A 24,935-nucleotide genomic window follows, 5' to 3' on the forward strand; every position below is an offset into this window, starting at 1 on the left:
TGTAGACTTGGGCTAGGGTGCGAAAGGCCACAATTGTCCAAAATTAATACGAAAAGCTCCATTAGTCTCTCGCAAGCATGGAGAGCTTTACTTTACCCACAAAGTACTTTTTTTAATTCTTTTTTTTTTTTTTAAAGCAAAGTCATACATAGACTCACATCACATATGATGGAAGGTGTCAGGACAACTCCGCTACTAACCAGAGATGAGAGATTTAGAGACCTCAACTCATCAACGACAACGAGCCAGTTGACACTTTCACTCACATGGGAGGGCTTTTTACAGAATTTAACACATTGCACACTTGTCAGTCAATCATTAGTTGGTACAAAAAATAATGTGCAGTGAATCCATACTCAACGTGCATCCCATAACAACAAACACACAGATTTGTGTACAACAAACGCTTCTCTGTTCTCGTAGTTGTGTCTCCTCTCTGCTCCTCACACAGCACGTTATTTACTTCTTCAAAATTAAAAATTAAAAGCAATAACGAAACTAATCAATTTTTGCTTTTACTTTTTCATTCTCACATGCTACTGTAGTCTATATAGTACAATGACTCTTTTATTTTTACTTTTTTTTTATTAAAATAAAAAACATCACTCTCATGGTCTCAGCAGTTCACCACATCCCTCTCTCTGTCTTGTTTTCAGCCTTTTCACACCCGGATAGTCCATTGCCAAATATCTCTTCCTCTTCCTCGTCTTCTTAAAAATAATTTACTACAACAACAGTCAACACAGCTTCTGTCCCTCTCCATAATTCATCACATACACCTCAGACACTGATCGACTCTTGTTTGAACTTTCTGTCTATACTCCAGCTCATCTCTACTCCAACTTTCCAAGATACCCATCAACGATCAGTCCTCTTTCTCCTCTAAGTTCAAACCACCCACCAAAGAACTGAATCTCTCTCCTTTCTTCTACAGACCTCACACAGTCAAAAGTCCCCACTCCCAGGTACACTGACACAGCACAGAGTTACAGACTCTCTCTCTTCTGAGAGAGGGAGAGAGTTGAAACCACAATGCCTACCTTGATCCTCCTCTTCCTCCTCCTTTCCTCTACTTGTCATCACTCAGCCTGCAAGACCATTAGCAATCACCATCGCCGGATCCTCCATCAACCCTTCTTCCCTCTGGACTCAAATCCTCCAATCCAATCTCCACCCCAGCCCAAATTCCCATTTTCTTCAAACAACAATCAACCACCTTTCTTCCCATCTCTTCCCTCTCCACCTCCTCCACCCTCTCCAACCACCGACTCCGCATTCCCTTCTAACATCTCCTCTCTCATCTTTCCTCAGCCTCCCCACCGCAAATCCTTTTCGCCCAAGCTCGTCATCATCACCGTTATCCTCTCCCTCCTTGCCCTTGTTTTCGTTTCTGCTTTCGCCGTCCTTATCTATATCAGGAAACGACGGAATTCATCCGACGGCAAGACATCCAGATCCGATCGGTGCCCATCTTCGGTCGCTCCAACCGATGCCCATCAAAAGGTTAGCGGCGTATCTGCCACTAGCTCTGAGTTTCTCTATCTGGGTACTCTTGTCAATTCCCATGGGATCGATGGTGATACCGATGCCGGCAATGCTAGTGGCGCCGCCGCCAGTACGTCGCCATATAGAAAACTGGGTTCCCCGGAGCTCCACCCGCTTCCACCGCTTTCCCAACAAAGTTTCAGGCAGAAACATAAAAATGCAGACGGAAGTACGACTGCAGATGAGGAAGAGGAGTTTTACTCCCCGAGAAGTTCTACTGGTGGTAAGGAGAGCTTGACTGCTACTGGATCAAGCTCTCGGAGGGTACATCAGGCTGTGTCGGTGGAGAATTTTGGGAGCAGAAGCTCAAACTCGAGTACGCCATCATACCCATCTTCCGGTTCGGCCTCGCGTACTCCATCTATGTCTAACAGTCCTTCACCGGTTAGCTTAAGCTCGAGAAGCTTAAAATCGAAACTGCCAGACTTTGCTGCAACTCTGCCTCCACCTCCTCAACCGCCGCCGCCTCCACCGCGTCCGATGACTCCATCACCTCCCAAGAGAAAGCCCCCTTCACCCTCTCCGCCTTCTTCACCTCCAGTAAGGGATTCGAAAATAATCACACATTCACCCGTAAGAATTTCTGATTTGGAGAAAAACCCACGTTCACCCACAAGAATTTCTGATTCGGAGAAAAGCTCACACTCTGATTCAACCACTAGAAGTTTCGGTTCGGAAGAAAACCGACACTCACCTACTAGGATTTCTAATTCGGAGAAAAATCCATATTCGCCCACAACAATTTCTGATTCAGAGGAAAGCCCATATTCGTCTGCTAGGATCTCTAATTGGGAGAAAAATCCACATTCACCCACAAGAATTTCTGATTCAGAGAAAAATCCATCTTCGCCTATAATAATTTCTGATTTGGAGAAAAATCCGCATTCACCCACCGCAATATCTGATTCCGAGAAAAACCCACATTTATCCACAAGAGTTTCTGATGTTTCTCTCCAAAATGGGCAGTCTCCGGCCGGAACGGATGGTATTTCTAGGTGCCCTGTTTCCATCCCACCACCGCCACCTCCACCTCCACCAGCCCGATTCTGGAATACTCCAATTCATCGTCCACCAGCCCGTGAACCAGTTACTAGACCACCCAAACTTGTTAATCCTGCTGCATCAGTTGTCTGTCAAAATTCACCTGGAATTTCTCCGAATGGTTTACCACAGAATTCCGAGACCAGTGAGAGAAATGAGGAGACTCCAAAGCCAAAGCTGAAGCCGTTACATTGGGACAAGGTTAGAGCAAGCTCCGATCGTGCAATGGTGTGGGATCAGTTGAAATCCAGTTCTTTCAAGTAAGATCTTCTCTTTTACGATGTAATGTGTCGTCTGGGTTCTTTTCTGAGCTGTGTTCTTCTCGGGTAGTGTGTGTCTTGTACTAGTGTATAAATTTATAGAGTTTGATTGGTTGCAGACTGAACGAGGAGATGATCGAGACGTTGTTTGTGGTGAATACTTCGAACTCGACTCCAAAAGAGATGACACGCCATCCGATCCTTCCTTCGCCTAACCAAGAGAATAGGGTACTTGATCCAAAGAAATCCCAGAATATAGCTATTTTGCTGCGGGCACTGAATGTGACTGTAGAGGAAGTCTGTGAAGCCCTTTTAGAAGGTAACAAGTCATCCTAGGCAAACTTGGTCATGTCATGGTACCTAAAAAACTGATAACCAATCAATCGGTATTCATCCAAGTGGTAACCAATCAACTGGCATTCATCAAAATTCACCTGGGCATTTGATTGGTTAAAGTTTTTCGCACACCATATTTTTCAGGCACCACAGGAATTGCTTAAAATCTATCAACTCCTTTATTATTAGATCAAATTGGTTGACAGTTATGTCCATTCAGAATTGGATTGTTGGTTCATCTTTGTATATATTGTGTGTTAGATTTGTGTTTTGAATATCATTTGAAGGGTTGCTGATAAATACTAGAGAATATTTACCTTGAGGGAATGATATTATGAAGCAAGAATTGTGTAGACCTTTAGCTGGGATAAGGTTGAGTTGTATTTTTTCCCTAATCTTTCTAATTTTCTTTATAACAACACTTTGGAGGCATACACTCTAAAGCCCCTAACCTCTGCCTAGTCAATCATGATCTTTTTGTCACTTGCTTTTTTAGTTAAGTATCCGTGATTGCTTTAGTTCTATTTGAACCCACTTGAGAAGCATGTTATTATTAGTCCATATGTAGATTATCTATGTGTGAACTGTTATTACTGTACAGTCTGACTAAGCTATTCTGAGTAAATAACCATGACCCTCCAAGTGGGTTCAGAGAAAGTGAATTGAATATGTATAGAGCTAACCTTACTTTATTTAAAGAAGAAAAGACATGGTTGGTATTCCTAATGAATTCATGGTGATGGTTTCATTGTGGAAAAAGCAAAACAGAAATGGAAAACCTAAACAAGTAAACATTTGTAGTTTGTTTTCAGTTATTATTGCTAATGAATTTACAGTTCAAAAAAAAATTCTAACTTAAATTATCTGATTTCTAACCAAATTCATAGGTAGTCATTGAGATCAGTGCTTTACATGAACTTCTATTTCAATCTTGAGCCACTGGACTTAACTAGACAGCTATTAAGTTATTCATATTGAATCAGTTTTGATCATATAACGTATGCTTATCTTCCATGGGAGGAGTCAATCTCTTAACCATTTATCAAAGATTTTTTTTTGAAGTTCTGTAAAACCATCAGTAATGAACCCATTCAAATTCTATCTAGAGATATCCAGTTGGCTTCAATTGTTAAACACTTAATTTTATTCTGCATGTAGAAAGGAGTCCCCTAAATTTTCGTCTGTCTCTCTGATCTTGCCTTATTTTGTACTCTGCCTATTGGAAGTCTTATGTTATTCTTCTGTGCTCCTTTGTGTGTGCAGAAAGCATGCTTCATTTAGATAATGGATTGATAAATTTTGTAACATTTGTACTTGCAACAGGTAACACAGATACACTGGGAACTGATCTTCTAGAAAGTTTGTTAAGGATGGCTCCAACCAAAGAAGAAGAACGTAAATTAAAAGAATACACAGATGATTCACCATTCAAGCTTGGCCATGCAGAGAAATTTCTTAAGGCAGTTCTTGATATTCCTTTTGCATTTAAGAGGGTGGATGCAATGCTATATATAGCCAATTTTGATTCAGAAGTTGAGTACCTTAAGAAGTCATTTGAAACGCTAGAGGTAAATCTTTCGTCAGCCTTCAATATTTTTGTTTATAGATGCATGAATCTTTAAATTTACTGTTGAGTCATCTTTCAATTTCTATTCCCAATCACATGTATCCAAAGTTGCTTGCTGTCTAGAAAGTTCTCTATATAGCTGACTTGAACATTTTCAAGTTCAAGGTTGATGTCTTTTACTGATAGTGGAGCAACCAATATGGTACATCTACAAGCTTGTGACTTGAAGAGTCAGCTGGGCTAGCATATATTTGTCCTAGATTCCTAGTTGTACAAACTGTGGTACATTTCTTCTCTGCCTTGGTTCTGACTTTTGACTTGAAATTCAAGTACAGAATGCATGGATGAGGAATATCAACAACCCAACTGGGTGCCATTGCTTGGTGCTTTGATAAATTCTCAGGCTGACAAGTGTGAGAAAATTGTTTTGAGGCTACAAGTGGCCACTTTGTGCCAAAATGCTAGATGCTTTGTATCCAGTCCACCCATTCCAAAGATCTCGGATCACTATGCACCAGCCTTGGTTTGAGACTATGAGTGGCCACTTTGTGCCAAAATTCCAGAGGTTTTGTATCCAGTACACCCATTCCAAAGATCCTGGATCACTATGCACCAGCCTTGGTGGCCTTTATGTGCAATACTGTTGGAGAATTTGGTGGAAGAACAAAGATACTGATTTCTGCCTATGTAATGACTTTTTGTTCCATGGGGAAAAAAATTTGGGTTGCTCACGGACTATATTAATGAGGCAGCATGAAGACTTGAATGGTGTAATCCAAATGTCATGGTGTTCAAGTCCATGACCTGTCTATTATTGTTATTACACTTATCCTTAATTTTTAATTTTAGATCTACAAATAATAGTAATCTGATACCTGAACATGCTTAGCATATCCAAATGTCATGCTATGACATCAATCATGAGCCTTGAAAATGCATGCGTAAGAGTTGAAGTCTGTGATTGTCACAAGTTACTCTTAACTCCTAATGTTTTATTTTTAATTTTAATTTTTTTTCTTGTAATGAACTCCTAATAGTTCACATTCATGTATTGCCATCACAAAGATATAGATAGAATATTTTAACAAACTTTTCTATAAAAATTTTATAGATGCTTTAAATTTTGTCGAATTTAAGCATATGCTGATATGAATGAGTGGAAAAACTAGAAAGGATAGGGTAAAAAATGAAGGTATTTGATAGAACCTAGGAGTAGCTACAAATTGCAGCACAAGGTGTAATTCTTTGCCTGAAAGTTTACTGTTATAGTGTTGGGTTATTTGTAATAAATTCTACAGTCAGACGAAGACGACAAGATGAAAGTTCCTTCTTTTGCCTCTTCTAGATCATATATGCAGGGTATTTGCTCTGTACAGGTCATCGGGACCTATTTTTGATGGTACAATAAAATTGCGTATGGATGGAAAATGCAATTATATCTCATTATTGCAAAAACTTAGGTTCTGTAGTTTCTTGTGTCCAATGACGAGTTAGTTGCTTCCTGATCATCATCCTCACCAAATTTTCTTTTGCAGGCAGCTTGTGAAGAACTGAGGAACAGCAGGATGTTTTTGAAGCTTCTAGAAGCTGTTCTCAAGAGTGGGAACCGCATGAATGTTGGAACCAACCGTGGGGATGCCCATGCCTTCAAGCTTGACACACTCCTCAAGCTCGTTGATGTCAAGGGCACTGATGGGAAAACCACACTCTTGCATTTTGTTGTACAGGAAATCATAAGAGTGGAAGGTTCTCGTCTTTCTGGTGCCAATCAGAATCCAACCAATGGAAAAACCCAGCAATCCACCTTTAGGGATGATTGTGAAATTAGGAAGTTAGGCCTTAAAATTGTAGCTGGTCTTAGCGGAGAGTTGACTAATGTAAAGAAAGCTGCTGCAGTGGACTCCGATGTGCTTAGTAGTGACGTCTCAAAGCTTGCTAGAGGAATTGGGAACATCAATGAGGTAGTGAGATTAAATGAAGCAATGGAGTTGAAGGAAAGCAACCGCAGATTCTCTGAGTCGATGAATGCCTTCTTGAAGAAGGCCGAGGAGGAAATTATCCGGATTCAAGCACAAGAGAGTGTGGCTCTTTCTCTAGTGAAGGAGATAACTGAATACTTCCATGGAAATTCAACCAAGGAAGAAGCTCACCCATTCAGAATTTTCATGGTGGTGAGAGACTTTCTTTCTATCCTTGACCAGGTCTGTAAGGAAGTAGGGAAGATCAATGAGAGAACGATAGTAAGTTCAGCCAGACATCTTCCTGTGCCAGTCAATCCAACACTACCTCCTGTTTTTCCTAGATTTAATGGGCGGCGGCAATACAGTTCTTCAGATGATGACAGTTCATCATCATCATAGGACTTGGTTCTCTTTGATATTTTGATTGCTTTTCATGCCAACTTGTCAAGATGCCTTTTTTTTCTAGGAGAAGACTTTTGACAGGGGAGGATAATGGTTGGACGGGCCTCCCAAATATTTAATGAAACAGTCTCTGTTGTATTTATACAAATTCATGTTTCTTGTTCTGCATATAATATAGAAGAGCAATATCTCAAGGGAAGAATAAGGAAGAGTTGGTGATATGTTGATCTCTCTTGTAAATCTATTGGAATTGGATATCAAGAATGCGGTTCAGTAATAGATGTAGGGTTTTCATTGATGGGCTTTATAAATTTACATGCCATTTAAATCTCTGGATATTTCTATTTTGATATATGCTGACATTTATTTTTTTCCATCGACAGATTGAGGGGGTGTTTGGTACAATAGCGTTGTGTTGCCGTTGTGTTTTGGGTTGATCAATACAGATCTGTGAGAAAAAAAATGTATTGCCACATTATAGATGAATGTTATTTTATTAGAAAAATGCATGTATGTAAAAAACATCAAATTTGATGTTTTAGGTAAAATTAGCAATTTATATTGATATGTTTTCAAATATCAAATTTGTATTAATCAACCCAAAACATGATGGCAAAACAACAACACTGTATCAAATAGTATTGGAAAGACAATTTTAAAAGATGTATTAGGATATATTTTGGTGGTTGAATGTTACAAAAGATGTATCAGAACCTGATAGTATTCCAATACAAGTGTGGAAATATAGAGAGTTAGGCTTATCATGACTAATTAAGATATTTAATATGATAATAAAAGAAAACATGTCTAATGAATGGTAAAAACTCAGTATGATATTTATATTTAAGAACAAAGGTAGCCACATTATAAAATTTTTAAGAGAATAATTGAGCAAAAATTACAACATAAAAAAAGTATATCACAGAACTAATTTGTGTTTATACTAGGGACACCAACCATGGAAACTGTCTTTCTTTTGAAATAATCAGAAGAAAATTCCATTAATTTTACTGTCAGCAGACAAAATACAGCAGGTGTCCTACATACATCCCATTCATCTTCAAGATGTTTCAATGTGAATGTAGAGCTTGAGGCCTCTGCAATAAAAAATCCTATATGTATTCTTGTAAATTCTTGTTTTCTCTTATCGCAAGGTATATTTACTAATTAGTAAATGAATTGCGAGTTCTCAGCATCCATGCGGTCAAGCACCCGCCGTGCCTCCTCTTCTGTTGCTGGCACAACACTCCGAATCCTCAGTCCATTTTCCATGGCCTCTGGACGCACAGTGAATGTGAAGTGAAATGTATTTGATACCTGTTTATAACATAAAATGCATAAAAACGTAAGCTACTGCTGGAAGAATCTGCAATTTCACATCAAAAGTGTGACAGTTTATAAATAAGTAACTACTAAACCAGCTGGATTGTTGTTATATTGCTTCATCTTTCAGGATCTCACCTCACTAGATCGAAGTTCAGGCCTTGTAACATGAGCAACTACTTCAATATTGATGAGTGGCAGCTCCGGGTTGTCAAGTTCTGTGTAGAGCACACATGATTTGAGACGCAGAAAGTCTCCAACGTCCACCTGCATCAGCAGAACATGGTGATCCCTTCTAATATGTACTTGTTCTGAATGACTCCTAAAGCAGAACATGGTAATGTAAACGCTCCCCAAGAAGCTCGCAAAAATGGTAATCAGTAATATCCTTTTGAATAGATATATCAATGCAACATTTTGCTGATCAAGCAAGCTGTGCTAAGGAAATCAACCATGAACTAGCTAAAGTGTAAACAGAAAATCATAAAATGTATGTATTCTTTCAAATGTGTTAATTTTTGGTGTCAATGCCACATGGGTAGAATCCAACAATTTCCTTGTCAAAAAGGGCATTACCCAATGTTGGTCCCAGCTACCTGGGGTCTTGGGAGGGGTACACTGGCTACGGTCCTTGTCACATTGATTAAATTTGATAGCTAGGAGCTTATGACTTCACAACACTTCCTAGTAGAGATTCCAATTGAAAGTTTCAAAGATAATCTTATGCATTCTTGCCTTTGGACATAATGGAAACATGTGGAGATTGGGGAGAGGAATAACAATTGGCTACTATTATTCTGGAGTTTCTGATTCTTTTTTTCCCTTCCGAACTTGTGAATGGTTTATACACTGCAATTTGCTGCATGTCCATCGGGGTGGGGGGATGGGGGGTATGGGAAATTTGGTTTCCTCGTGGGAGTAGTAGTTGAGCCAAATCCTAATGATCCGAAGTATGAGAAGTGGATGCAAGAGAATCTCCTAGTGGTGTCGTGGTTGGTGAACTCCATCATGGTTTCAAATGTTGCCAAATGTTACTAATGTCGCCCGACATATGTCGACGTTGAGGTTCACCGACATGAAAATGGATGATAATATAAAAATTATATTATATCGGTTGACATTTCCTATGTTTCGGAAATGTCGACACATCGGTCCAAATAACAAAAAAAAAATACAGTTTTTCCTATTATGTCGACTAATGTACATTAAAAATATAATATAGTAGTATATTATATTAATATAATACAGTATATTAATATAGATTATTCCATTAATAATTTCTATTTAATATTTCAAATAAAATATTTATAAAAACAAAAGAATAAATTAATTACTTTATAATATAAAACATAAAATATTTTTCAAGTAATAAAATATTAACTAGTTAGTATTTTTTTAAATATCTATTAAAATCAGAAAATGTTTATTAAATTTTATAATAAACCATATTCTAAATTTAATATAAAAAATCAGAATAAATTTAATAAATTTTATACTAAATCATAATTTATTATAAATTTAGTATTAAAAATCACAATAAATTCATTAAGTTTTATAAGAAATCAGAATTTATCATAATCTTAATACTACAAAAAAGAGAATCAGATTATTAAATTTATAATTAAACATAATGTATTATAACTTTAATATTTAAAAAATCAGAATAAATGTATTTCTATTTACTAGTGTGAAATAAATATATTAGAATTTATAATAAATCAGAATTAAAAATAAGAAAAGAAAATATCAGATAACCTTGTAAAAACATCAAAATGTATAATAAATCAGTAAATCGTCATTTACTACTTTGTTATTGATCTTAGTTTCTTAGCTATATATCATGGTTGGGAATAAGATAATAGTCTAGAAATATATATTAATTCTTATTTTATCATTTTACAAAATATCTTTGCATATTTCCACAATGTCTCTAATTTTTACAATATTTCCCCTCAACATTTCCGACATATCCAACATATGTCATATATTTTGGTGAGCGACATTTTCATCGACATCTTAAACCTTGAACTCCATACATAAGTAGGAACTATCTGCGATAAGAACTGCCAAAGAAATTTGTGGAGTGTCAGAAACTTATTCCCAGGCTTTCAATGTTGCCTTTGCATATCACTTGAGATCTGAAGTGAACAATCTCAATTATGGAAATAGACCTCTATGTATTTCTCTAAAAGTCTCTTTGGAGGAGATTGATTGTTTGGAGACCATGGAGTGCAAGAGCTCCAAAGAAGCAGCTACCTATAAGAGGGAAGCAGGGTGTTTGGGTTTTAGGCCAGTCTGAATCCTGAGTACAACATTTATTTTTTTTTTTTATAGTAAAACAAAAAATTTACAGAAATTACAAAAAAGGAGAGAAGCAGTCACCCGAGAGAAGAAAGTAATCCTACACCCCAACCCAGCTCCAATCCCTCAACAAACAACCAACAGAAACACCCCAAAAGACATAAATACCAACACTGAAACAAGCTAAAGCATCAAAAAAATACCCAGGCACACAACCAATATTTTGATAAACAACTTACAAGTTACAACCCAAAAGGCAAACACACACCAACGAAACAAAACTTGACTCCATTACTTAGTTTCACCAATGGCTTGAACAGAAAACTCTTTGCTTCTCTTGGAATTTTTTTTTTGATTTCTTAACCATTTTTAAAGGACCAACCCCAAATAAACCCCCTTTCAACCTGGCAAAAACTTTTGAAATCTGCACTGTTTGATGAATTTTCTGCCTTCAAAATCGTCTTAGTGCATCACGCGTTTTCTCGGGATGATATATCTCTTTTACAGGCATATAGAGAGTAGAAGGATGATCATGTTCCAATAGTCAACATCTGATAATTCTACTCTTACTCTTGTCACATCAGACTAAAAGTATGGTCATTTTTATAAAAAGCCTATACACATTAGGAATACATGCTGGAAACTTTACCTATACCTTATTATTTCTCAGAACAACACGAGAAGCATAAATGAAAAACTTAGAAAAGGCACACCTGAGCTGTGGTGCAAGACACACTAAATGTATGCTTTTAAAAGGGGCTGTGCCTGAATTGAAGTACGGTGCATGCCTTAAATGTGCCTCACCTGTGCACACTGATCCAAATGTTCAACAACATTAACTACACCTTTTTGCATAATAAATGGAAGGACACTTTATTAATAGTGATGGCGTTCCCTTTAGCTGTGTTATTAGAGAAATTGATTCAGGATACATGGTATGCACAATTGGTGGAACCAAAATGCCATTTTGGTTTTAACCACTCATCCAAAATTCCAATTATCATATGACCATATTTTCTCTAACATGGTTTTAACCACTCATCCAAAAGAATGCAATGGATGGGATAGCTAACAGTATATGTTAGCCAGATATGATAAGGGCGTGGCTGGAAAAGGAGCCAGATATATGGAATTTACACTAAAACCCAGAAACTGTGAAGTCTGTTTTCTCCGGTGAAGGGTTTCTTGTCTGAAGTTATGGTGGAGAGTAAAGTCTCTTACAGTAGTAGATCAGGTGGAGGTAAGCGAAGATGGGAAGCCTTCAACTGGTACCGTAGATTGGAGAACGAAGGGAGGGCAAGGCGCAATCTTTCTTACAGTGAAGCGGCGGCAGCTGGGGTTTGGCCTGCTTTTGGGGCGTCGGAGGTGAAATGGGTGGATGGTAAAAGGGTGGTAGTTACGGAATTCTTGAGGAACTGTCTGGTGGGCAGATTCCGTAGGGGGGAGGAGATTAGGGAGGTAGAGAGATGGGCAAACAGATTTTGGAGGGAGGTGGGGGGTGTGAGAGTGAAGAAAATGGCGGACGGACTTTTCACCTGTCCGTCGAGAGCTGGTGCGGAATGGGTCTTAAGGCAAGGTCCTTGGCAGTTGGGAAGAAACCCCCTTTTACTGGACTGGTGGGGGGCGAGTGCGGGTTGTCATTACCCTAACCCTTTAGCAGTAGGGGAGGACTTAGAGTCGAGTTGGATTAGGGTTTTTGGACTTCCACTTCTGCTCTGGTGCCCAAGTGTAATAAGGGCTATTGGGGATGCTTGCGGGGGTTTCATAGAGACGGACGATTCTCCGTTGGAGATTGCGACCTGTGAGTGGGTAAGAATGAAAATCCGTAGGGGGAACCAAATCCCGAACAAGGTTGAAGTGGTGGCGGGGGAAGTGGTCTTCACTGTCCAGATCTGGCAAGAGGTGCTGCCGTCTGCTCGAAGATGGAGAGGTGGAGAAGAGCTGTCTCGTGATGACCAGATAGAAGAAAAGGGGTGTTCAAACTGCTCCAAAACTTTGGTCCTGGAAGACTTGGGCGAAAGCGAGCTCTCCTGTTTTTCTGAAGCAGTGCGTAGCCAGAAGACTGGGACGCGAGTAGCTTCTCCGGCGGCCGGTGATAGAGAAGAAGATGCAGGTTTGAGGGATCCTTTGAACCGTCCGATCTTGGCGACTTCGAATGGTCCAGATGGGCACGCCCAGGAATCTGCTGTAAAGGATATTCGAGTTTCAAATTTGCGGGCAGCGGGCAGGCTTTGGGAGTTGAAGCTATTAAAGACTTAATTAGAGAGTGCCTTGTCGAACTCCAGCTGGCACCTAGGGAGGGCCGCGTGCCAGTGAGTCATCACAAGGTCTACCAGCCCCCCCTCCTCGAGTCTCAGGGGGCCCATGGCAGTTCGGATGAAGTTACTGGGCCTAGAGTGCTTTTCCCAGCCCAGCCGGCTCAACAACCTTTTAACCTGGAAGTTGGGCCTGGGCCCAATGGTTATAATGAGTCCAGTTCCCCCTCTGATCGATGGGCGCATATGTCTCCAGATCTCAGTCCTCCAGTTGGGTGTGGTCATCAGGGTGTGGGTTCTGGTGCTGCTGGGGATTCTCAGGAACGACGGGGGATTGCTTCACGTAGGGAGAAGAAGGGAGGGGGGGGGAGCTTTGGACCCCGGCTCTGGGGTTGTGAAGTCTTTGCCTTCCCATTCTACTGCTTTGGAAGGTGAGATACAGTTAAAATCCAACCAGCTAGCGGTGCTGAGAGAGGAAGAGGAGCTGATGGAGGTAGATCCGATAGTGATGGTGGCTGCAGATTCTCAAGTTATAGGCGGTGGAGGTGAACTAGAGGGTGCTGGGTCACAGGTGGAAGGTAGGAAGTTCAGTGAAACCGCTAGGGGTGCTGTTTCGGATGAGCGGCCTTAGAAGTGCAGCAATCTGTTATTGGTTTAGCCGAACCTAGTAAGGGAGCATCTTGAAAGTGCTTTTGATTCTTCTCGGGTTTCTTCTAAGTTGATGGGTTTGGGAAAGTTTCTGGGGATCTTGTTAGAAGGTTTGGAAGAGGAAACAATTAAGTACTTGGAGGGGGTAGAGAAAAGAATGCATCTAGCCAGGGGGGAAAGCTACAGTAAAGAAGGGGGGTAACAAATCCAAAAGAAGTAGAGAATTGCTACGGAATTGCTACGCTTGACTTGGAACCTTAACGATAAAGCAGGCAGTAGTGGTTGTTTTTTGGTTTTGTTATTGGAGTTCAAGGTATTATCCTGGAATGTTAGGGGATTAGGGTCGGGGAGGAGGCGTGTAGTTTGTGACTCTCTGAAAAATTCAGGTTCAAAAGTGGTTTTGATTCAAGAAACTAAGTTGGAAAGTGTGGAAGCTGCAGTGGCTAGAAGTATCTTGCGGGGAGGGGGAGGTTAGGGCCAGCAGTTGGTAGTGCAGGGGGGTTACTGAGCATGTGAGACCCGACAGTTTGCAGCTTGATTTCTCATCAGATAGGAAAATTTTCGATTTCCCTTGTCTTGAAATTTGCAGATGGTAATGTGTGTCGAATCACTAATGTGTATGGTCCTAATGACAAAAATTGGAGGGAGTTTTGGGAGGAATTGGTCGTGGCTAGGGGAAGTCTTGCTTTTCCTTGGGTCATTGGTGGGGACTTTAATGTCGCTCTTTTTGCGGATGAGAGAAGCTCGGGTGGGAGAAGATCGAGGGATATGGTGCAATTTGTTGATCTTATCAATAGATTTGAACTTCAAGATTTACCTCTCCATGGTAACAGGTTTACTTGGACCAACAATCAAGATCTTCCTACCCTAGTGAGGCTAGACAGGTTTCTAGTTACTTCTAATTGGGAAGATATCTTCTCGAAGTTTAAGCAGGTTGCCCTTCCAAGACCAGTGTCAGACCATATTCCTATTCACCTGGTTTGTGGTGTTAGAGTGAGAGCAAAGGTTCCTTTCAAATTAGAGAATGCTCGGTTTGAGGATGATTCTCTTGTTCCTTTGCTGAAGTCTGTTTTGGAGGACCTACAAGTGGGGGGTACTAGTTCATTCATCTTAGTAAAGAAATTGGGGGCCATTAAAGCAAGACTAAAGATTTGGAAATTGGAGAAAAGTTTGAGTTTAGATACTGAGAAGAAGGCTTTCCTGAGTACCATAAAGGAGATTGACACAACTGAAGAGTTAGGCCCTATTACTGAGGAGCTCAGATTAAAAAGATTTCAGGCTAAGTTGAAGTTTGACAAATTGGCAGTGGAAAAATAAATTAAATGGAGGCAAAGAGCCAAATTGACTTGGCTAAAAGAGGGGGATAGGCTGAAAGAGGCCCTATTACTGAGGAGTTTAAGTTTAACACATTTTTTTCACAAAATGGCAAATGCTAAAGCTAGAGCTTCTGTAATTACCAAACTGGAGGGAGAGGACAGGGTAGGTATCACTGAGACTGATATGAAGCTTGTGGCAACTAGCTTTTACAAGAAGTTGTATAAGGAATCTTGGTCCTTCATACCTTTTCTTAGATCCCTTTCTTTTAACCAGTTGAGTGATGAGCAGTCTTCACTCATTGAGAGACCTTTCTCTAAGGAGGAAATTAAAGAAGCTATCAAGTTGTTGGTTGGTGAGAAGTCTCTAGGGTCTAATGGTCTTACAGATCTTTTCCATATTAAATGCTAGGATGCGGTGAGACAGGACATCTTGAATGTTTTCCAGGATTTTTTTGAGAGGGGTTCATTGCAGAGAAGTCTAAACACTACCTTCATTACCCTCATTCCAAAGATCGAAGGTGCAGTGAATATTAAGGATTTCAGGCCAATTAGTCTTCTCCATAGCTTCTATAAAATCCTAGCTAAAGTGCTTGTTGAAAGATTGAAAGCAGTCCTTGGTAGTGTTATCTCAAATAACCAAAGTGCTTTTATTCCAGGTAGGCAGATGTTGGATTCTGTTCTTATTGCCAATGAGCTCATTCATTCCAAGAAAAAAGAAGGTTCCCTAGGGTTGATTTGTAAACTTGATATTGAGAAGGCCTATGATCATGTTAATTAGAGATGTGTGGACCTTGTGCTTCATCAGATGAATTTTGGGCAAAAATGGCGGAATTGGATTAAAGTTTGTATCACTTCCCCAAAGTTCTCAGTTTTGTAAATGGCAAGTCTGCAGGTTTCTTTGATAGTTCCAAGGGTCTTAGGCAGGGTGACCCTCTATCTCCTCTTCTATTTATATGTGTAATGGAAATCCTCACACTTTTCTATAAGAAGGCTATTGTGTCAAGAGAATGGGAAGGTTTTGCAATTGTGCCGAGGGGAGAGAAAGTGAATATTCTTCAATTTGTAGATGATACATTGTGTTTTGTGGATGCCTCCCCCTCTCAGGTGGAGTTAATCCTTGGGATCCTGTCTTGGTTTGAAGTGATTACAGGCCTAAAATTCAATTGGGATAAGAGCCAAATTATCCCAATTGGACTTGTTCCCAATTTAGTAGAGTGTGCTAGTGCTTTGGCTTGTCAGATTGAGTCCCTCCAGTCAAATATTTGGGACTCCCGCTAGGGGTGAGTGGTGGTTCCTCTGCTATTTGAGACCCAGTTATTGAGAGATTGTAAAGGAAGTTGGCTTCTTGGAAGGCAAAATACCTATCATTTGGGGGGGAGGGTGACTCTGATTAAGAGTACCCTCTCCAATTTGCCTACCTACTTCCTATCTCTATTCTATATTCCTAAGAATGTTGCAAATTAAATTGAAAAGCTTCAAAGGAATTTTCTTTGGAGATGATGGGAGGAGGAGAAAAAAGTGCACTTGGTGAGTTGGGAGCAAGTCTGCCTCCCCAAAATTGAAGGGGGGTAGGTATAAGGAAGCTGAAGTATTTTAACTCTGCTCTCCTCGGTAAATGGATTTGGAGATTTGCTGTAGAATCTGATGCTTGGTGGAGATCTCTCATTGCCAGCAAATATGGTGTGAGTTGGGGCAATTGGAGAACTGGGGACCCCCCTCCTAATTGGGGTAACTCTCTATGGAAAGGGATAATGAACTTTCCAGATATGGTCAGGGGGTCTCAATCAGGGTTGGTAATGGTAATAAGACCAAATTTTGGAAGGACCCTTCGTGCTCAGATGTTCCTCTTGCTCAGTCCTTCCCACTTCTTTTCTAGTGCGCTTCAGATCAAGAGGCCTCAGTTGCTGAGTGCTATAGTATTTCTGGTGGTTCAGTTCTTTGGACTCCCTCTTTTCGAAGAAACCTCTTTGATTGGGAGGTGGAAGAGGCAGTGGATCTCTTGATCTGTCTTCAATATCAAGAGTTGGATTATAGTTCGGAGGATAAGAGGATAAGTGGCATTGGAAGTGGAATTCTGATGGGATGTTTTCAGTTAAATCTTTGGCTGCTATGCTTGGTAGGAGGGGTGTTCCTGATTTTCCAGTTCAGCAAGTGTGGAATCCCATCAGTCCGACTAAAGCCAGCTTCCTAGTTTGGACTATGGCTCTTAATAAATGCCTTTCCAAGGAGAACCTTGTGAAAAGGGGATTTCAGATTTCGGACCTTTCTTGCAGGTTATGTGGGTGCAGTGCTGAATCTACTGATCATTTGTGTATCCACTGCCCGTTTTCTGCTCAGTTGTGGAACCACTTCCTCAACGCTTAGAAGGTTTGTTGGGTGATGCCGAGGTCGGTAAAAGAGCTGTTATGCTGCTGGCAGATATTGGGCTTGAGCAAGAAAAAGACTTTATGGAAGATGATTCCAATTGCTGTAATCTGGTGTATCTGGACTGAGAGGAATAGAAGAGTGTTGGGTAACAAGTTTCGAAGTCTGGAGGACTTAACCCAGAAGTTAGTGGGCAAGCTGATTTCTTGGTTGTCTGTGGCGGCAGATTTTAGAAACTGTAATGTTTCAGATGCATTATTTTCTTTGTCTCAATGGCTTGTGTAATTGCTGATTAGATCGGTCAGCCTGTTCTGGGACTCATCTCAGCCTCTTGTGTGCATTTCATTCTCAATAAATATTACTTTACCTTTTCCAAAAAAAAAAAAAATTGATGCATCAGACATGATAGAGATAGACTACCTTTGTCTAGGTATCCAAGTGTAATAGCTCCAAGTTGTAGCATAAATGATTAAAATTAAAAGAATTACTTGTCAGCACTAATGCTAGTAAAAGGAATAAGAAATAGCCTTATCACTCACAGGTTTTAGGAAATCAACATGGTCAACTTCTAGAAAGCAGGGCACCATGCCTGCAAAGGCATAAGCCATAAGCTGTTGAGAATGCCAGCTCAAATGCTCTGTTCATCAAGAACCCTCCAAATATTCGACCATGCATGTTCCTTTGCTGTGGCTGACAAATCAAAGAATTCTGAAGGCGGGTATCCCTCATAAGAATGCTATCTCTGTTTGCCAAAGCTGGCATATCACAGAAGATTCGTCCTTCAGCCAACAAAGCTTCAAGCCGATCAACCTCCCCATTTGCAAGGTCTTTTTTATGTTGTCCTCTCTTCAATTTCCTCAACTTATTTCTTGCCTCTGCTTCTTCCCAAAGCTTCTTTTCTTGTTGAGTTTCAGGTGAGATCCGGTTCACTGGAGCAGATTTTCCGGTCTTAGAGTCACGAGCTACAAATGTGAAGTTTGCTGTAAGAGCTATTGAATTTGAAGGATGTAAGCTCTCTGCAAGACAAAAGTCTTCATATTATAATATGGAAAGAAAATACAGACAACACTAAGAAACTTATGAGAAAAAGTATCAAGATACGATAAATTATGGGTAAATACCCTTGGTTATAGTATCATACTATTATATCAGTCACATATTAATAGGATAAGGAAGCATACACATATGTCAACATACTTATTTAAGACAAGGAAATGAATGTCAAGTAAGATGGAGGAACAAGACTCATATAGCCAACACCAAATAGGTTGGATATGGCTTTGTTGGGTTGATGAACAGACACATGCTTTGCAGTATCACAAGTTGAACTGCATCTATAAGTACCCCAGGAAATATGTGAACATTTTAATCAGATTTCTGGAAGAAATAGCATACAATTTACCAGAGTTTGAATTTATCAAGTCCTAGAAATTGGTGTAAACTCTACTAGTACAGATTCTCAGATTTTATTCTGAAAAATATTAGATGCCTGTAAGCCAATTTGAAAGGAATGTAAAAAAAAAAAAAAAAAAAAAAATCTAATAATGAGTCCAAGTACCTTCTATAGGTTGAGTCACTTCAAGTTGAATCTCGATGGATGAGCGTCCAACCCATACGACAGAACCCGCTATTTTCAGATCAGTGTCAACACGGATTGGCTTCTTCAGAACTATTTTGTCAACAGATGCAGTGACTAATAAGAGAGGCCTTGTTAAGCTATCATCATTGCAACAGTGCTGATTCAAAAAAAAAAGTAATCAGGAAAAAAGGTCTGTTTCTATAAATTCAGGATTTTCTAATTACACAAATCAATTATATTGAAAACAACAAAAGATCAACATGATGGTATAGCAAGCCACAATTGCTACACCTACTATGTAAAGTTGCAAAATGGCCTACATCTTGGGTATTTGAGGTGTGGTATGCGATATAGTCCATTAAAGTGATCTAGGTTCAAATTTGAGTGGACAAGTGAGGTTCAAAATTGGCTCAATAAAATAAGCATAAGCATCTAAAACCTAGAGTTTTAATCCAAACCCAAAACAAAATGTCATTGGTGGGCTAAAGGATCTTATGTCAGTGGTTTCAAGGTCAATCTTCTTCTTTGGATCCACTGAATGGTTGATCTCACTGTTCTAGTTTGTATTAAAAACTTGAAGAGGCGGCAAGGATGTTATGACTGAATCACTTCTAGTTAAAGCTCAATGGATGAGCGTCCAACTCATATGACAGAACCAGCTATTTTCAGATCAGTGTCAACACGGATTGGCTTCTTCGGAACTATTTGTCAACAGATGCATTGGTAAAAAGAGAGGTTTTGTTATGCTATAATCATTGTAATAGTGCTGTTTCACAAAAAAAAAAAAAAAGTAAATCACGAAAAAAAAAGGATTATTTCTATAATTCAGGGGTCTAATTACACTAGTCAACTATATTGAAATCAACAAAAATAAACATGAAGGCATGGCAAGCTGTAATTCCTGTACCTATCATGTAAAATTGGAAATGGATTAATGGATTCAATGGAATCTAGCATCTAGATTCAAAATTGAGTAGACAAGTTAGGTTCAAAAATGACTCAATAAAATAAGCATAAGGATCCAAAATCTAGTTGGAGCAAAGAAATGCATATAAAATCTAGAGTATTTTTCAAACCCTAAAACAAAATGTTATTGGTGGGCTAAAGGATCTTTGGTCACAGTTCAATCTTCTTTGTTTGATTCGTTTAAGGGTAGAGCTCATTGCTCCAGTTTGAATTGCAAATTTTGAAGAGGAAGTAAGGATACCATGACTCGAGTATTACTCTTGATCCAAACATACTTCTTCAATACTAGTCAAAGTAAATAGAAAATCAGGAGCAAGAGCTGAATAGGGAAATGATGATATAAGCCATGGACCATGGAAACAAATGGAACTATCAAAAACCAGAAGCTACAACAATGTAATCCAAATTCCAGAAATTGGCTCTACACACTAGCAATTCAGGAAACCATATTTCCAATTGCCATGCCAAATAAAAAACATTTCACAAATCCACTTTGTTTTTTTTCTACTGACAAATTTGAGCCCCAAAATAGCACTTGTGGAATCTAGGGACTTTGACCGTGGTATCAGCAACCTTATAAGAAACAATTGAGAACCCAACATTTCTGCGGGAAACTACAAGGAAAAACTAGCTTCTTAACTGATTCAATCATTTCATGATAGAAGAGTAGCAAATTGAGCGAAACTGATTCAATCATTTCATAAAATCGTATTTCAAGCACAAACCATTAATATAAATCTTGCAAAACTGCAGTGGAAGAGCTCGCGTTACCTTGACAGATATGGTCCCCGCGAGGGCATCAAGATCCTCCAACAATTTTCCAATCCTGACTTCGTTCCATGGGTCTCTGTACTGCTCTCTCAGGACGTAATCAGTGGAAAAATTGTAGAGAATGCTGGTCCGGCTCTGTGCCGGTGTTTTTGTGAGCAATTCACTCTGTGGAGGAGCGTCTTTGGGCGGGTCGATCAGCCTCTCGAAAATGCTTGATCTTGCTTCCCAAAGAGCATTTGTAACAGGAGAATTATACATTCCGGGCCATAGGCTAAGTGGTTTTCTTATGGAAGAGCTCGCGTCGATTGATGGAGAATGCTCAAAAGGAGAAGTGAAGGTGGAAACGACAGGGATGGTATTGGAAGGGGAGAATTCAGAACCCATTGAACCCTCTGGTTTCTGAGATGGGTCCGATGTTACAGAAGAAAAGGCCTCTATTTGAATTGAGTTGGGTGGTTTTAGTTCAACGCTTTTGATTATCTGAGAAGATGAGGTTGCAGTTTTGGTGAGTTGCTGAACAGGGTTTGGTGATTTCTGCTCGAGTGTAGAAACAGAATCAATTAAAAAGGAAGAATGAATGGGTGTTCGGGTGGTTTTCTGGTGGAGTTTGATGGCGTTAAATGCAGTGGAGACGGGTCTGCAGAAATGGAGAAATGGCTTCACGGATTGTTTCATGGCTGGAGAGTGGAGAGACATTCAAATAATTCTTGGTTCATATGATGTCATGGCAATTGGAGGTTATCAACCATTGTTGATTCCTTCATGGCCGGAATCATTTAAACATGGGTAAATTACAAAGAGCCTCCTATGGAATCCGAGTCCGAGACAAATACCCCCTAACTTTCATTTGGAACAAAAACCGCTAAAGTTTTACTTTACAACAAATACCCCCTCCGTTAAAGTTCCGTCAATTAATTTCCAAAAAGACTTATTCAGCTGTTTATTTTTTTTAAATACCCAATTTAGCTTTTATCTTATTTATTTGAACGATTTATGATTCAATTAGTTTTCTAAATATAACATTGAATTCTTAGTTGCTCCAATAGATTTTTTTACAAATTTCTAGTTGGATTCAATAATCAAATGAGATGGCAGAGGTTTCTTTCTTAGATATAATTTTATGGATTTGTTTGGTTTTTCTTGATTCATTGGAGAAAGGAGTGTTTTTTTTTTTTGTTTTTTTTTTATTTTAAGATGAAGAGAGACATTTATGTCAATAAAATGAATCAAGATTTGAAAAAGAAAAACATTTTTTCCATGCCAGCAAAATGATTCTTGTTATTTTAACTAGTTTCATTTGAAGAAATAGAGATATTTAGGGTTTGAGAGAAAAGGGAAAGAAAAAGAAAATAAAGAAAATTTAGGTGGGCATTTTGATAATTTAATGCGCTCTGCCATCTGACTTAATGGCTAGGGGTACTTGTGGTAAAGTGAAAGTTGAGGGGAATCCTTTTTTGCAAAGTAAAGTTCAGAGCGTATTTGTCACTAACCCCATATCACAAGAGAGTCTTTGTAATTTGCCCTTTAAATATTTAATTCCTTCAAATAAAATAAAATAAAATAGGGATAAATACACTGCACTCCACCTCAGAATTGGACTCCACATGTAATGTTGATGTGGCATTATCCATAGATGTTCATGCCAAATTCCTTGACTGAATAGTTCAGCAATGGAGAGGTTGGATCTACTCCCAAGAAAAAAACTTTTCCAATCCACTCCAACATGATATGTGTCCTGGCATCCCACACATAATGGGTCTCTCAGTCTCATGGTGAGATGTGCAGATCATGTTAGATCACTCTAGGAACAGTTTTTGTTGTGAGCAGATCTAAGCTCAGCCCTCGAACTCACCACTGAAATTGTCAGACATTTTTGTGTAAAAGTAAACCCATGAAAAATAAATGGACTTTAACATGATTGATTAAGATAAATGAACTCTTCTAATTCCCTACAAGCAAAAACTCAGCTCATATACGAGCATCCATCTGCACATTGAAATTATCTCCCATCCATATATATGTTATATTCCAAATATGCAACTTGATTCGTATGCCTTCAGTGTGTGCATAAGAGTTTTTGCTTGTGGCTTGCCGGGAATCCCATGGCAAATGTTGTCATACTCTAAATCTCTAATCGGACAGAAGACCAAAGTAAAAGTGAGTCACAGGTTTACCGGTTAATCAGGTGGTTGAATTGTTCAACCCATTAAAAACGTTAAATAACGAGGATTTTGATTTGACATTAGAGTCTGATTACGCCATCTAACGCATTCAAGGAAAAAAAATTACCCTTTCTAATTTGGGCTTTTTACAAAATAAATAACATAGTTTTAACAAATAACAAATTCAGTGATGTTTTGAAAATAATGTTGAATTAGGTGAATGAGAGAAAAACTTGAGCTGCATTTGGACGAAAACTATAACACAAAAGCAAAATAAAGGAAAGTCAAAACAAAGTTAAACCAGAATTTACATTATTTATTATACATATTCAAATATTAAATTGAAGAACAATAAACATATCACTTAAATATTCAATGGTCAAGTGAGACCAGTCTTTGTAACTATGAGTGCTTGGGTTTAAATCTTTACATCCACAAAATTTTTTGGGATTTATTTCCAAACAAGTTAGGCTGGTTCTATTAAGATTAACCAAGGCCAGTACTTTGAGTTCGTTCTTTTTTTTTTTTTAAGGCTGTGTTTGGAAACGATGTAAGTAAGTGTGAATAGAAATATGTAGTGTAAAACAGTTCATATAAATTGCAAAATTGGGTTAGTTTTGCATTGACAATTTTACCTTTTTACCAAACAGACTTTTAGCTGCAATGGATGCAAACATGAATTCCAATAAAGCATATGCTTTTTTTTTTATCAAAAGCCCACATGAATGCAAATCTACTTCTTTTTTAGTGATGTACTTTTACATCTTATTATCAATGTAAATATGCATTGATTTGTCATTTGTCAATGCATAAATGTAATGTTGCCAAATACAGGCAAAAGCGAACTAGAGTACAAATTTACCCTGAACCGGTATTTACACTCCATTTGCATCGTTTCCAAATGCAGCCTAATGGTTCAAAGGGGTTACACAATGGGAAGTAGCCCATCCCCCAAACCCATAAACCCCCCAACCCAAGTGCAAACACAATTCAATCATAAATCTCCACTACAACCAACAAGAGACCTTACCAACCAGCCTGAGAGGAATTGGACAGGGTCAATTCCAGGTCGATTCCATTCAGTTACCAGGATAACCTACCCATTTGATCACCCCTATTATAAGGTCATTTGTTGCTCAGAAAGATTTGCTAAAGGATGCTAAAATGCTGATCTTTGATGGATGGGGAACTGATGTCTATTGTGATCTTTGACTAGTAAGCATCCTTACACTACCTCCTAGTTCACCTACTACATTGAAAGTTGCTGCCTTGATTGACGGAGGTGGATGTGGCTGGAATTTCAAACATGCTGTCTATAACATTTGAACCTAATATCATTGGCAGATTAAACAAATTGAACCACCTCTTTAGCCTTTGCAAACTGAAGATAAACTTGTGTGGGCACTTACACCACATTGCCAATTTACATGTCTATCAGCCACGCATTATTATAGAGTGAATGTGGAAGCTCATCTTCTGTGCATAATTCTTTTCTTGGTTTCACTTGAAACAATTTTTGGCTACAAAGGAGCTTCTCATAGGGTACATGTTTTTATGTGGAGGTGTATCACACATGCCCTCCCTCTTCGAAGCTACCTTGCACGTTTTTCTAAAAGGATTGATCCTTGTTGTGCCCTTTGTGCTGCTGCTACAGAAGATTATGTGGGTGTTTGACATTGACCACATAGATGCTACATCATAGAAAGCACTGCTTCAAATAATGCCTTTTTGTTTGGTATCGTTTTTCTAGAAAAAAACGTTGTTCCAGATCATGCTTTAGAAATTGATAAGTATAGTCTAGAGCAACGCCAAATTCAGTATGTGTTTGGTTTCGTGGTTGTTTATGGGTAGGGTGTTAATTTGCACTTTTCACTTTAAACGTTTATTTCCCCAAATGCCCCATGCATAGAAATCAAAGCGTTTCAATTAAACGGTGAAACCAAACAATTGTTTCATTTTGCTTCATCTGCAATAAATGCCAACTCCTATGTGGCACTAATGTGGGGACATTTTTTCAATAAACGCCAATAGAACCAAACACCCCCTCAATGTTTTTTGAGAAAACGGTGCATTTCTGCCAACGGTGCAATAATGTGGCATCATCTTGGACATTGGATAATATAAACCATGTTGATAAC

The 24,935-nt window shown here is 39.0% G+C and overlaps 2 protein-coding genes across 2 annotated transcripts; one reads left to right on the forward strand and one right to left on the reverse strand.

Moving 5' to 3' along the window:
• The first annotated feature begins 489 nt into the window (after positions 1-489).
• On the forward strand, positions 490-7,423 carry LOC148873409 (uncharacterized). Its single transcript, XM_088964588.1, has 4 exons — positions 490-2,846; positions 2,966-3,165; positions 4,506-4,750; positions 6,285-7,423. Exons 1-4 carry the CDS (start codon positions 1,033-1,035, stop codon positions 7,107-7,109), a joined length of 3,084 nt encoding a protein of 1,027 aa, XP_088820714.1. The 5' UTR covers positions 490-1,032; the 3' UTR covers positions 7,110-7,423.
• A 500-nt stretch (positions 7,424-7,923) lies between these two features.
• Positions 7,924-21,384, reverse strand: LOC148873410 (Thioesterase/thiol ester dehydrase-isomerase superfamily protein). The gene is given in 6 exon segments (XM_088964589.1): positions 7,924-8,429; positions 8,574-8,702; positions 17,859-17,924; positions 17,926-18,335; positions 18,878-19,055; positions 20,636-21,384. Coding segments are annotated over 6 exon segments (1,629 nt in total). The 5' UTR covers positions 21,332-21,384; the 3' UTR covers positions 7,924-8,279.
• Between the last annotated feature and the right edge of the window lie 3,551 nt (positions 21,385-24,935).

Source organism: Nelumbo lutea, chromosome 1 (genome assembly GCF_056320005.1).
Source record: "Nelumbo lutea isolate HS-2025 chromosome 1, American lotus-T2T, whole genome shotgun sequence".
NCBI classification, from domain to species: domain Eukaryota; kingdom Viridiplantae; phylum Streptophyta; class Magnoliopsida; order Proteales; family Nelumbonaceae; genus Nelumbo; species Nelumbo lutea.

Coding starts and splice junctions, on each gene's coding strand:
- LOC148873409 (XM_088964588.1), top strand. CDS start 1,033: ATGCCTACCTTGATCCTCCTCTTCCTCCTCCTTTCCTCTACTTGTCAT. Junction 2,847..2,965: donor TTGAAATCCAGTTCTTTCAA/GTAAGATCTTCT, acceptor GATTGGTTGCAG/ACTGAACGAGGAGATGATCG. Junction 3,166..4,505: donor CTGTGAAGCCCTTTTAGAAG/GTAACAAGTCAT, acceptor TACTTGCAACAG/GTAACACAGATACACTGGGA.